This window comes from Coturnix japonica, chromosome 1, assembly GCF_001577835.2.
Source record: "Coturnix japonica isolate 7356 chromosome 1, Coturnix japonica 2.1, whole genome shotgun sequence".
Classification (NCBI taxonomy): Eukaryota; Metazoa; Chordata; class Aves; order Galliformes; family Phasianidae; genus Coturnix; species Coturnix japonica.
Window position 1 is genome coordinate 140,154,651 of NC_029516.1, and position 15,186 is coordinate 140,169,836.

Below are 15,186 nucleotides of genomic sequence, written 5' to 3' on the forward strand. Positions count from 1 at the left end.
TCTTGGCCAACAATCCATTGAGTAGCTTGAAGTTTGCTCTTCTGAAGTTCAGGGTCCTGACCCCACTCTTTGCCAGGCCCACATCCCTCAAGATCACAAACTTGACCAGGGCATGGTCGCTGCAGCCCAGGCTGCCTCCAACCATAACGCGTTTGATGATCTCCTCCACATTGGTGAGCAGCAGGTCCAGCAGTGCTTCACCTCTGGTCAGTCTGTCCAATACCTGGACCAGAAAGTTATCATCAATGGATTCCATGAGCCTTCTGGAGCTCTTGCAGCTTGCCCTGTGGTCTTTCCAATAGACGTCCGGATGGTTTAAGTCCCCCACCAGGACGAGAGTCCATGAGCATGAAGCCTCCTGCATCTGGAGCAAGAAAACCTCATCTACAGCCTCGCCTTGGTCAGGTGGCCTGTAGTATTCCACTAACACCAGCTGACCTTTATTAGTCTCTAATCTAATCTCTAATTCTAATTAGAATCTCTAATTCTAACCCACAGGCTCTCAACCTGTTCCTGACTGTTTCTCAGAGGGAGCTCCTCACAGTCTATCCACTCTTTGACATAGAGGGCAACTCCCCTACCTTTCCTACCTCGCCTGTCCCTTCTAAAGAGCCTTTCAACCAATTCTTTATCCACGAGGTGGTCCACACATCAAATCCACATCTCTACAATTTGGAGATAAGAATGTGGTAGGGGACCAAGTGAAAGGCCTTGCTAAAGTCCAGGTAAATGACATTGGTCACCTTCCCTTTGTCCACTGATGCTGTCACCCCATTACAGAAGGCCACCAGATTGGTTAGGCATGGCCTTCCACTGGTGAAGCCATGCTGGCTGTCTCGGATCACATACTCATTCCTCAAGTGATCTAGGAAAATCTGTTCCGCAGCTTTCCCAGGCACAGAGTTGAGATTCACCACCTGTATTTCCCTGGGTCATCCTTGCTCCCTTTCTTGTCAATGAGAGTGCCCCTGGCTCCGCCCACTCAGCATCAGATAGCAGCAAAGGACTATGCCAGCTGCTCCCTGGCAGGGCTGCCCCTCAAGCAGCCAAGATGGTTCCCTGCTGCAGTGCGCAATGTGTCTGCTACATGCTGAGGACCTCACCAAAAAGCCTTCATTCCTCCAGGCTGAACAAGCCCAGCTCTCTCATCCCGTCTTTGCAGGGGAAGTGCTCCAGCCCTCTGATTATCCTTGTGGCCCTCATCTGGATCCTTTCCAACAGCTCCCTTTCTTGTATTAGGGACAAGTATTCTTGTATTAGAGACACAGTACTCCAGATGGGGTCTCACAAAGGCAGAGCAGAGAAGGACAATCACCTCCCTGTCCCTGCTGGCCACCCCTCTTCTGATGGAGCCCAGGATACCATTTGCTTTCCAAGCTGCAAAAACACACTGCTGGCTCATGTTCAGTTCTTCATCCACCAGGACCCCCAGGTCCTTCCCTGCAGCGCTACTCTCAATTCTTCTGCAAGTCTATATACGTATATGGGGTTACTCTGACCCAAGTGCAAAACCTTGCTCTTTGATGTGTTGAACTCACAAAGTTCACACACACCCACATTTTGAGTTTGTTAAGGTTTGTCTGGATGTCTTCACTTCCTTCTAACATGTCTACCGCATCACTCAGTTTGGTGTCATCAGCAAACTTGCTGAGGGTGCACTTGAGCCCATCATCGATGTCACTGATGGAGATGCTGAAGAGCATAAAGAGCTGAAGAGCACAAGAGCACTTTTTCTCTGGATCAGAGCTGATGAGTATCTGCTCTTCTTTGAAATGCTCTCAGGTGAATAGGGTCACTGGGATCACTGCCTTAGAGACTAGAAAAAAGCCCTTTAGTCCTTAAGAGCCATGACTAGCAGTCTATAATAGCCACAGCTGTATATCAAAGGAAGTAAAAAAAACACTGAACTGAAAAGACAATTTTCATAAATACATATGTTTTCATGAAACTTGAAAATGTTAATCTACTGCCCTAAGCTAATAGTTTGTGGTAGAACATACATAAGTATAACTAATAATTAAGAGAAGGAGACATACATGCCACCTAGAACTGAAGCCTTATCTGCCTTTTCCAGAGAACATAGAGGCCGGTTAATTAAAGCACTGCATGAAAGAATGGGGAAGGCTTTGGGGAAGGCTTCCAGTGCACTGCCTTTAATTACAGATGTGAAACTTCAGACGAAATCTTAGGAAACAGTCTTTCTGGGGTGGCAAGAGGAGCCTCAGTTTTACAGCACAGACACATCTAGTGCCAACTGACCCTTTGAATGCAATAGAGTAGTACATTCTTTGAAGGCTATAGAAACATTCTTCCTCCAGCTGGGAAACATTATCACCATAAAATTATTAGCTTTGTCTAGTAAAACCTGACAGCTAGTAATCTTGATTCAGAGACAAGGTCTTAGAAGAGGTCTTTGTCCTACATGCATCCAGCTTTGTCTTTCAGCTAATCAAAGCTTTTAGATAACAGTCAAACCATAAATTTGATTCCAAATCCTGAAGGCAGCGCTACAGAAAATAAATAAATAAATAAATAAATTTAATGATAGCTACAAAAATGGAGCCCTGATAAAACTGTATGAAGACTGAATTACAGGAAAACATTGTCAAGATACATAGCCAAGATGAAGAAAGCAATACTTCATCTTGTAGAGCTAAAAAGAAAAGCAGGATTTCCTTCTTAGACTCTTTGAGCCTTGAGAGAGAGAGACAGTGGCAAATTGAATCTGGCTGAGTGAAGGTTCTAAACACTCTGGAAACACAGGACTGAAAATAGTACACATGGCAACACCCACACCAGGAGCCGGTTCTGTTTCTGGGAAGCTCCTGGCAATACAACTCTACAGATGGACATTTTTTTTTATTTTTTTATTTTTTTATCTGTACCTCCAAAGGTGGTAGTTGAGCTATAAGTACTGAGTACCTGAAAAGGAGGACTGAAAAAGACCACACCATACATCTGGTAACAGATCCATCAGCACTGAAATACCATAAGATCACTTCTACAAGTTCCACTGCCTTCCTCCTAGGACTGCTGATGAATCTGGAATCAGAATATCTGTGTAGCATACGGCCATCTACAGTAGTAAGTCTGCAAGATTACTTCTGTAGCTCACTTTAAAAACAAAAAAAGAAGCAAAGATCTTTTGACACTAGCTGTATCAGATTATGTTCTAGTGTTCAAGTGCACTTTTCACACACTGTTCTGCTACCAGTTGTCAGAAGCAGCTTCCCACCCTACTGTGTCTGCCCTACAGATTCAGCAGGCTTTTATTAAGTGCTAACTCAGAGCAGTAACAGGCAATCAACAAGAGAAATTTGTAACAAAGCTGTGGAGTTTCAGTGGTCTTACTGCTCCGCATACCAAGAATTAAATTATTGCTAACAGAGGCTGTACACACTTAAAACCTTATGCTCCTTCTGAACAGAGTATGTTTTTGTATACCTAAGGGATACAAGTGCAGGTGAAAAATACACGAAGGGTGATTTTTATATACTGAAGTCAAAAAAAAAAAAAAAAGTTGTTCTGTTACAAATGATTTTATGAATTGCCTAGAGAGAAAGAACATATGGATTTAACAAGTCTTAGAAAATTAGTTCTTTTATGAAGCTATAATGACAATTCCATATTTACAGAAGCAAATGATAGCTGGTACAGCTGGAATTTTGCACACTGTTGACTGAGAAATTACAACACCAGGCAACTACTGAGTTTCCCAGTACTCACTTCTGTATAAGGCTAGATATGTTATGCAAAGTATGCTCATTTTCTATGAACAACAGCAACCCCCCAAAACATGGCAGCAAGTATAGAAAAGATTTAGTGGATTTAAAGACCTGATTTTATGAAAATAAAATAAAATAATAATAATCCAGCCACAGCAGGTCTGCAAGTACTTTTCAGAGAACTACCCTGCTTTGCTTTTGAACTAAAATGTAATATCATCATAGTACCATAGTCTCGTGCAGGTTGGAAGGGACCTTAGAGATCATCGAGTCCAACCCCCAGAATTTGAGCCTCCTGTGTAGCAAAGCGGCACTTCTACCACTTGCGCCACAGGGGATTCGAACCCAGGGCCTCCGGTGTTGCAACGCGGCATTCCTACCACTGCGCCACCGGGGCACAATATGAAGGATCATGAGAAGAGGAAAAAAAATCATTCTACATGTCTTTCATGTCTCACACTGCATTACCACAGACTCAAATAACAGCTTACATCCTTGATAAAATTAAAGTACTAAGGCCATACTATCATAACACAACAGAGCTAATGTTAGGCAATAATTGTCTCATTTGATAAATTTGTTTCATATTTTCAGAGTTGGCACAACAGATTTTACAACTTTGGACTCTGCTTTAGACTTCCTGAATTCTTTTCTGGCCAGATAGACTTCTCTGAGTCTACAAACAATTCTCTCATGTTTCTCATGCCTTTATTTCTGCGTGAATATCTACAAGTGCAAAATGTATCGAGACCTATTGCTAGCCATGAATAACCAGAAAAGCCAGCAAGCTCCTCTTCTCCCAGGACAGTAGTTACTAGAAAGATCTGAGATATGCATATTTTAGTTCCTTTCTACGTTTCTATAAAGAGGGAGGAAAAAAAAAAAGACATAAGTAAGTAGGAAGAAGCATGATCATTTAAAATACGGAGGGGAAGAAAGGTACACATCATAGGAAGCATGACAAAAAAAATTGTCAACTTCAGTGATAACTATATTTCAAAAATCTGTATTTGTAGTTTTTTAAAATAAATTTTAGAACACTCCACTGCTAACCTGCATAGAGAAACAAAGTGTAACTGTCAGAATAAACTTAAGATATAAGAAATCTGGGAAAAGAAACCAGAGTAAAGATTCAAAGTGTGTTTTTCAGTCACAGGCAAGCAACTATACTTGACCACTTAGAAAAAATAATTCTTTACTACATAAAGATAGAAAAAGAAGGGTGGAAAGCTGAAGTATCACTTGGAATGAAACAGCACTTTATTTCCTGTTGACAAGTCTCCTTGTATTAACACTTGACCTGACCAAAGGAGCTCAAATGACAAGGCTACCCAAACAGTACATTTATTTGTATGCTGCAAGAGATGTTTATGTAAATTAGGTTTAGTTCACTAAGAATGAGATTTTGAAGCAGTCTCATAATTTTGACGTTCCTCTCACCTTATGATCTGAAACAACCTGATATACCTTCTTACAGCAGTACCCTCATCCTTAGGTCGAAGCAAAATACTTGTATGCCCACAGATACACTGCATGAGGCCACATTTCACTACGTTATCTAAAATATATCACCTCTATGCATAAGGGACAGAGAGGATACTTGTTTGTTTTTTTGTTTTGTTTTGTTTGTTTTTTCTTTAACAAAGTCAAACTCTACAAATTCTTCAAAATGTATCAAGTCATCTTATCTGAAACCTTGGAAATGAGGTTTCAGAGAAATGGAAATTAGTCCTAAAGACTCATTATTATTCACAGCTGTAGGCTTTTCCCTTGTGACATTTCAACATCCTGATCTCTTTCCTTACCTTTTCTTCTTTAAAGATGTTATTCATTCTCATTAATTATTTTCCAATTTAAGCATGTTTAAGCAAACAGCGTATAAGTATTTGAATAAAACTACTTCAACCTAACACAGGTAACATTCTAGTGCCTTCTCAACAGTGTCAGCAAACTTTAACACTTGAAATAAAGCCATGGGAAAGGTGGATAGCTCCATCATGTGGTAGATAATAACAGAAATGTCTATATTAAAGGAAGGTCTGAACCAAGAAATTTATCAACTACTAACACTGTTAAATCACTGCAACAAAAACTTACATGAATACCAGTTAAATATCAGAAGCCTGAAATTTACCTATAGAATTTAGCAAGTCAGAGCACATTAAAGGTACACTGAATGAAAACGCTCATGCAAATCCCAAGTAACTTCATTAATCTGATCTCAGACATGATCAGAGCTGAACACAAAATAACGCTGAAGCATATAAATGCAACGATTTTGACATATAATTTATGTTTACAGTTTCTTAATTGAGACAATTAGAGCACACAGACCTCTGTAAGAGACTTCAGCTGGGATCTGTATTCGCTTACTTCTTCTGTTAATGTCTCCTTTTTCATCTGTAGATCACCCAGCTCCTTTCTTAAGGGATGGACCACTTCATAGAATCGAATCTAAAAGAACAAGATACATATTCAAAACAAAGACTGGCAAAATACATATTTTCTTTTAACTAAGGCAGCTCTCAGCAAGGCTGTCTGATTAAAAGCAACAGGTCATGGGTGACCTCACCATCCCACACCCCACTTGCGCCAACTCTAGGGACTACTTGACTAGCAATATACCAGCTTAACTTCTAACCTCCCTGAACCAATCCATGTTTTTGTGAGGTGTGAAGCAAAGAAGAGAGAATAATTTTGCTTTCTGACAGCCCACTGTGCTCTGTCTGCTCCCTCTACAACAAAGAAAAATAAAGAGCAAGCGTAGAAGTGGGCACAGCAAACATCCAGGAAAAAAAAATAAAAAAAATGTGAGCACCCCACACACACTTTCAACAGTAACAGACTGCTCTATGGGTTCAGCAGCATTACGAAACTATGCTACTAGTATGTTTGGGTTTTATGACATGCATTCTAATTGAATCAACTGGAAAGCTTTTGTTTCAGCTCCCGTGGAACTACATCTTATCTAAACAAAAGTCTTCTAAAGGGATTTTCTAAAAACCTGCCCCACATATGCCTTCCTTCACCCACCCCACTCCAGTCATAGATAATCTCATATTAAAAAGAAAATCTCACATCTACAAAACTTTCCCAAAATGCTTTTACTAAACAAGAACAAACACTAGAAAACAGAGAAATAAGAACACAGTTAGTAGTAAAAAACAATTCCAAATGGTAACTAAGAATTTTGCTTTCATTTACAAGTGAAATGACTGAAGTTATTTTACCATTATACCATTGCCTTATTTTACCATTTCATTACTGTTTTATTTTTGCAGTAATCTAGCCCTATAGTGTTTAAAGAGTTTTTCTCATGTAAAAGTGAAATCACGTTGTGTTTACATTAAACTTAACAGTGAAGTTAGCTATATGTGTTCTAACTTCTGACCTACTACAGGCTTAAAGTACTTCCTTATAGAAAATGCTTTAGAAATCCTCACGCAATGCTGTCCTTTAAGTCTTAGCTACAGCTACCACTGACTACAGCTTTCACCTGCATGGATTATTTGAGAATTAGCCTGATGACAACTGAAGCTGAGAACTGAATTTCAATCAAATCCTTTCCCCTCCCAAACTGTTCTTCTCAGGAAGCAAGTTTCATTGTCACCAACTAGTAACCATTCAAAGTAAAATCATAAAAGTGCAGATTGGAAAAAACCTGAAAGATCATTGAGTCCAACCACAACCTAACCATACACCCTAACTCTAACAACCCTCCCCTAAATCATGTCCCTGAGCACCACATCCAAATGGTTTTTAAACACATCCAGGGATGGTGACTAAACCACCTTCCTGGGGAGACTATTCCAGGGCTTCACAACCCTTTCTGTAAAGAAAGGTCCTGTATCCAACCTAAACTTACCCTGGTGCCACTTGAGGCCATTTCCCCTCATCCTGTCACCTACCTGTCACCAGTGAGAAGAAACCAACCCCGCTCTCTGTTGTAAGCACCTTTCACATATTGGAAGAGAGAAACAAGGTCTCCCCCCCCTCAGCCTCTTTTTCCCAGACTAAACAGCCCCATTTCATCACAGTATCATAGTCTCATGCAGGTTGGAAGGGACCTTAGAGATCATCGAGTCCAGCCCCCGGCATTCGAGCCTCTGCGTAGCAGAGCGGCACTTCTACCACTTGCGCCACAGGGGGGATTCGAACTCCGGGCCCCAGTGTTGCAAGGCGGCGTCCTTAACCACTGTGCCACCTTCAGTCTCTCCTCATTGGGCATATTCTCCAAGCCCTTCACAAGCCTTGTTGCCCTTCTTTGGACCTACTCCAGCACCTCAATGTCTAGTTAGGCCACAAATAGCAGGGTGCAAAAGAAGGGAGAATTAGCTTTTGCTAAATGACGTTATCTGAAAACAGCTGCTTCAGGTAAGGGCATTCTTAAAGAAGAGAGCATGTGAGCTGTAGAGGCAAAAATTAAGCAAATGGAAGATGCTGAGGAAAAATAAAATAAACAACTTTTTACCCCTTCAGGACTCAGAAGAAAAAAAATAGCACGTACGATCTTTCTAGCTCATTCTGAACAACTTATTAAACTGAAGAACTGAGACGTACCCACAGACTTGTTTAAACAAACAAAAAGGCAGCCAAATTTATTTCTACAGGTGTGTGCATCTTATGCACACAATTTTACTGAGCATGTTTTATAGTTCAGCTGCCAAAGAAAACATCAGTTCAGCAGCCTGAAGTACTTTTCAAGTTTTTATATATTGTTTCTTAAAAATCACTCCTGTAAGTGACCAAAAAAAAAAAAAAGTACATCTTTACATACAGTCTCACTTTTTATATCCACATAAATCAAAGTTTTTAGAAATTCTAAACAAAGACTTTTTAAGAGAAAGATGCTTTAAACAACCTTTCTACTTTGTCATCATCACTGAGGATAAACATTGCTCAGTCATTTCTTTAACATGCCACTATTGCACCCCTTTGTGGAAGAAAAGAGAAATACACATCACATTCGTTTTAATTCTAGTGAAAAATTCAAAATACGATCTAGACATTAAAAAAAAAATCTATCCTCCTGCAGTTTGTCCAGTGTACTTGACTTCAAGTGAAGTACAGATATTACATATAAATTTGTTTGCATGCTGATGAGTTATATATCAGCATTTTAATGCTGGTAAATAGGGAAATCTTAAAAAAAGGTTTTTCAAGTCTGGAACTTGCTCAAATTTCCTGTAAGCAGAACTCCTTTTCACCAAGAGAGGTTTGTCTTACATAAATTAACTGCTATTTGTCTGCACATATATTTGCAACCTGAAATGGTAGCTGCCTGCTGGTACATAGATGATCTTGTATGTCTTTTCCGAACTTGGTGATTCCATGATTTTACAAGCACATCATTCCTCCTTAAGTAAGCAAAGATGAAAACACCTGAAAAATTACACCGTCCCCTCAGCATCCTTTCCTATACTTATAAGTCAAACAGATGTATAGACAGGACACGTAAAACAGCTTTGTAGCCTCCCAGTATCTGGATCTGCTAAGTAACTAACTCCAAGTAGTCTTGGTGATCACTTATTCCTCAGTGGCATACCCAAGTTCACACTTGATTCCATTAAGAAAAGTTGGGAGAAGAAGCAAAAAGCAGCATCTTACCACAGTGTATCTTCACCATGTTTCCTTTTGGGAAGGGGAGCAGAGCAGCATTTGGAGGGGATGAAAATCAGGAGTTCTTCATAAGAGCAAATTGGCACATGTATAACGAGGAAACAGGCTTCAGTGGAACTGTGTTTGGTCACAGACAAAGTAGCTGGGTGAATGTCAGAGGCAAAGAAAGGTAGACTGGGATAGAAGGGTGTCAGTGACCACTGTCATTTCAAGTATCTGAGAACCCTTTCCTACTCACTAATACAATCTAAGCACATTAATTGTACTGTGACAGCTTCGCTTACAGCAAGGTTATCAACTCCTGGAGTCTGTCCTGCCCAGCTGCACAGGCTTTCAAACTACCTGTCAGCCAGCTCCTTAAGTACTGGAGCTTTCTGCACACTGACTTCAAGCAAGCTGACCCAGAATTGAGTTTAAAACCTCCTTTGTTGTCTGTAGCAGCACAGAACTCAACCCTCCTTTGTTGTCTGTAGCAGCACAGAACTCAACAACAACAACTTTCAAGTAACTATATTGAGGGCTAGTGATGAAATAGATAGGGGGTAGTAACCTAGTGGGCCTCGACCTCATCATTTTCATTTTATCACTTAGACCCTTAAAGTTTTCCTAGCGCTTTCAAAAGTATAAATTTTGGAACTTCTGAAAAAGATGCTCCCAAGAATGTCTCCCTTCTGCTAACAGTGATAGGTTTTACTTCACTGTTCATACCCATTACCATGGCTTCCGTGTAACAAGGGGGCTCACTCACACAATAATTATACATCAACTAATGAACTAAGCTTCTTAAAATTATCATAATTACAGCTTCCTTAATAACTACCTCTATAGATAAGTACAATGCTAATGCTAACATGAATTAAGGTTTACATGCCTAAACCCCTTGCATTTTCAGAAGCGAGCCAGGATGCTCTGGACATGCCAAAAATCTATGAAAGCATTGCACTTTAATTGCAAACCAAGAACCACCACTCACTCTGTACCTACTCATGAGCCAGAATTAACAAACTTTTTAAAATCAATAAAGCAATAATGAAAGTATAATTTAAGCTGCAGTTTGGCTTCTGGAAAGGGATAGTTGGAAAGCATAACAAAAAAAAAGCAAGAGATGTTTTAACAGCCTGTTCTGGCAAGCTGAGTTTCAAATTCCAGCCTTCAGCCCGCTGTATTCCAGATCATCAGTGTGTCATTTCCCACCATTTAACTGAAACACCTTATTTGTTTCACCTTTATAAAAATCAATCAGCAGTTCTACTTCAGATGTCATTAAAAGGTTCTCTTCTTTACTGGAATTCAACTAGAATGGATGGATCCAGAGGCATGTCTGCACAGAAGTCTCTCCTTTCGAGTTGGGGAAGAATAAGAACAGACACATAGGCTGGCTTCTGCTATACATACATCCCCTAGATTTTAAATAGAAGAAATTAACAAGCCTGAAGTGGGTTGAACCTGACCTACAGTCCTATTTCCATTTAACTGCTCACTGCTCCCAGCTGAAGCAGGACAGAGGGAGAACAGGAAGACCAAAAGCAAGAGAACTCAGAGGTCAAGTTTTCTGAACAGTTTAATAAAAGATGGAGGGAGGGGAACTTAAAAGGAAAAAAAGCAGTGCTGAGACAGTCATTCATCATGTCCCAGAAGCAGACACATACTCAGCCAGTATGATTGACAGCCACCTTGGAAGCCACTACCTCCCACCTTCCTCCTCTCCGTCCAGTTTGTACTGCCAAGCATGAACACTACATATATCCCTTTAACCAATACAGGTCAGCTCTCCCTGTTGCATCCCCTCTCAATTTCATGCCAACCCCTGGCCTTTTTGGAGCCAAAGCAGGGAAAAGATAAAGCCTCAGTGATGTGCAGTTTCCAGCAACAGTCAAAGCCCTGGTGTGTTTCATCACTGTTTAGCCACAGAACCAAAACACAGAAAGATATAAGGCTGTCATTAAAAAGTTAATTAAAACCCAACCCAGCCCTCCACACAGCTATATTTTAAGCCAGTGCAGGACATAGTACTCACTGAAACATATTCTGGGATGGAAAGTTGATCTTCAGACAGAGATTTCAGCTTCTCATAGCCATCCTCTGTTAATTCCAAATCACGCAAACTACGACGGATATCTCCAGCCCTCTCCCTCAACTGATGATTTGTTTCCTCCAGTTGCTTTTGTCTCAATAAAATAGTTTCCATTTCTTGTTTCATGAGTGCCTGATGTTTTCTTTGAGATTGATTTGAAAATGGAACATACAAAGTAGTGAGTAACACAAGTGACAAACATTTACAATACCTTAGCAAAGGTGTGAGTTACGTCACGTCACAGAGAGAAAAATTTAAAGTGAGATTAAATACACAGTAAATACACTGTATATATATATATATATATATATATATATATATATATATACACATATATTTTCACACACACACATAAAACCAGCAGCTTCATAGCTCGATACGCCGTTCAGCAAAATTACACTGACAATAGCCCAAAGGCACTGACACCAGCAATCTGATCCCGAGAAGTGACGATTTCAGTATGCGATGATTTTAATTCCCGTTGGTCTTCATTTGCCAATTAAAAAAGTTAAAAACATGTGAAAATAGTATTTACTTTCACACAAAATCCAAGGAACTGGTCCAAATAAAGCCACATTAACTTCAATGTGCATCTCGCTGACCTTCAGAATACACACAATATGGTCCATTTCACACACAACACACAATTCTCCACCCCCATGTAACATCCAAGGTTGGGGTCCTTCAAAAAAATTTTAAAAAGTAACTTAAACAAGAAACTTTAAAAGCAATAGAAAATAACTGTTAGCATTACAAGACTATTTTTTTCCCCCCCATAAGAAAACTGCTCATCAGCCAAGCAATCACAGAAGGGCAGCTTCTGTATATAGTCTACAATTCTGTTAAATATGGCCTCAAGTTGCGCCAGGGCAAGTTTAGGTTGGATATTAGGAAGAACTTCTTTACAGAAAGGGTAGTTAGGTACTGGAATAGGCTCCCCAGGGAGGTGATTGAATCGCCATCCCTGGTTGTGTTTAAGAGCCGTTTGGATGTAGTACTGAGGGATATGATTTAGTGTAGGCTTTTTAGAGTTAGGGTTATGGTTAGGCTGCAGTTGGACTTGATGATCTTCAAGGTCTTTTCCAACCTGGGTAATTCTATGATTCTATGAAATAGGGCTATGGGGTAATAGACAGCAATGAGATTATAAATGAGGAAAGAGAGTCAACTTTTTTGGGTCCATCAATATTAATTTGCACATCAGCACTTCACTCCTCAGATAATTCACATATAGGGAAACAATAATATCCCAGCCTTGTGCAAACAGGCACACAGAGACACTGCCCTGCTAATGAGATAGTCTTAGTTGGAAGACTTCACTATAACCAATCCCATGTCTAGACTCACAGCATTAAATCTGTTCCAAACTTATTACAAAATATGGCTTTGAATTAGTCACATACTCTAAGCTGGTATATTTTGTACTTGATACAGTTAAGTAACTTTATATTTTCACAGACCTATTACAGGTGTTAAAACATTTAATTGACAAAGTAATGTGGGAAAGCCTGCTAGCCAGTCTATTTTCAGCTATATATGAATTCAAAAGTTTCAGAAGAGCAAGGAGAAAGACAAGTTTTTCCTTCATCAACAGAAAGTCATTCTGGGAAAGCATTTCTGACCAATTAAAAATCCTCACTGTAAATGCTGAACATTACTTTCCCTAGTTATCTGTATAAGGCTGTACTTTATAAACATTCAAGTTCAATGATGCAAAATCTGTCCCCTCTTCTTTCTCCTTCCATTCTTTTCTATTTTTTTAAAATGTGTCTTATCCATCTTTGTACTTTCAGTTTCAGGAAGGGAGAGCTCAACTAAAATTAACTTTGAGAATGGAAATTTTAGTATAACCTGCAAAATGAAATCCCATTTCTGTAACTCATGATCATTATTTTTCATTAACGTGAATCTGAATTCACATCAATAAAGTATTAAAGATGAAGTTTTTCGTGTTACTCATCATACCTTGCATCTTCTTGCTGCAATGTTAGCTGGCTATCCAGTCGTAAAGACAACAGCTGCTTTTGATGGATTGCATCATTCAGCTTCTCTTCTAGCTCTTCAATCTAAAAAGTATAAATATAAAATGAAGAAAAGTTACCTTGTTCTTTGTAAAATATGTTTTAAAAAAATCACAAGCTGAGAATCCAGTGCCCTAGGAAGTACAGTAACTGAAGATCTCTACAATAACAAAATCTCTAATTACACTAAAGCTTTAAAAAGTAAGATATGGAGTTTGCCTTAACAAACTCAGCACTTAAAAAAATAGTTCTAGAACTGATGCATTCTGATCACATAAGTACTTGTTCAACTGATTTCAAACTATCCTTAAACTCTGGCCAACAAGCCAAGGAAAGTCACAGCTGTATGGAAGGTTGTAAACATGAACCTCACACAGGCAGTGCAAAGTTTTTCCACCTTACAAAATCCCACACATCTTTACTGAAATCACATGCAAAACAAGACCACCTGCTATTAATTAGTACATCAGTATATTTCAGTCACACCTTTGCTATCAAATCAATGAATGGTGTTGATGAGTTTTGCTAGCTTTCACTAATTTGGGGTTAAAAGTCCTGTTAAGTTGCTTGCATCAGAGATGAATTATTTTTTTCTTTCAGAAAACATGACTTTTTTTGTTTTCAGAAATAGTAAAACTAAAGAAGCATAGTTTGATCTGGGCAGCCTGGTCCAGTAGTTGATGACAACTGCCCACAGCTGGGGGGCTGAAGCTACATGATTTTTGAGGTCCTTTTCAACCCAGGTCATTCTACGATTCTATGATCCCACCTCATCCATTATCACAGTCTCATGCGGGTTGGAAGGGACCTTAGAGATCATCGAGTCTAACACCCGGGATTCGAGCCTCCTGTGTAGCAGAGCGGTACTTCTACCACTTGTGCCACAGGGGGGGATTCCTAAGTATGAGGCAGCAGCCAAGTCATTTAAATCCCCCATATCTCCCTTTCCCTCCTTTTGTGATTTAAAATCATCAAAAACAGAAGAATCATAGAATGGATTGGGCTGGGAGGGAAATTAAAGACCACTGAACTCCAACTCCTGCCGTGGGCAGGGCTGTCTCCCACCAGCTCATGCTGCCCAGGGCCCATCCAACCTGGCTTTAAGCACCTACAGGGATGGAGCACCACAGCTTCTCAAGAAGTTAACAAGGATTCCAGCATGCAACCCACAAATGTTCTTTTGAGAACTCAAGCTTCTATTTGAAAGCCCCAACGCGTAACAGCTCTGACCTTGGTCAGGTACTCCACTTTCAGGTTGTCGATCATGAGGTTTTTCTGCGACAGCTCAATCTTCAGCAGCTGCAGGTTGTGCAGCAGCTCCTTGCGCTCGATCAGCTGCCTGGTGACCCGCGTGGCGCCCTCCCGCTCCTCAGAGGAGGACAGCTCGTCGGTGGGGACGGTGGTTTCCAAGCTGATGTCCTCCGACTCCAGGGAGCTGGAGATGTTCACCTTCCGGCCTTCCTTGGCGCTTTTACGGGACATTTTCTCACACCGTCTGCTTCTTTAAGTTACGAGCCCCCTTAAAGAGCCAGCGGCAGAAATCAAATCCACCAAGGCGCTACGCCGCGATAGAAATCAACCTAACGAGACCGCTAAGAAAAGCTCCTCACGTGTTGTTGCCCCCCACGAAGGGAAACGCGTACAGAAGGTCTGAACAGAGCGTATTCCCGAGGATTCCTTCCGAGAGCTGCTCGAGAACGCGGTACCGAGGCACCAGCAGCGCAGCTGGGCAACGGGCGGTGACCGG

The 15,186-nt window shown here is 40.4% G+C and overlaps 1 protein-coding gene across 2 annotated transcripts in view; it reads right to left on the reverse strand.

Moving 5' to 3' along the window:
• Positions 1–15,183, reverse strand: part of PIBF1 (progesterone immunomodulatory binding factor 1) — a 127,680-nt gene extending 112,497 nt beyond the window's left edge. For both annotated transcript variants that reach the window (XM_015851649.2, XM_032442063.1), the window contains exons 1-4: positions 14,670–15,183; positions 13,384–13,484; positions 11,362–11,560; positions 6,060–6,179 (exon numbers count right to left, since the gene is read on the reverse strand). In XM_015851649.2, coding sequence (XP_015707135.1) covers positions 6,060–6,179; positions 11,362–11,560; positions 13,384–13,484; positions 14,670–14,921 — 672 coding nt within the window. In that variant the 5' untranslated portion in view covers positions 14,922–15,183. The remainder of the gene's footprint in view (positions 1–6,059; positions 6,180–11,361; positions 11,561–13,383; positions 13,485–14,669) is intronic.
• Positions 15,184–15,186: the final 3 nt, after the last annotated feature.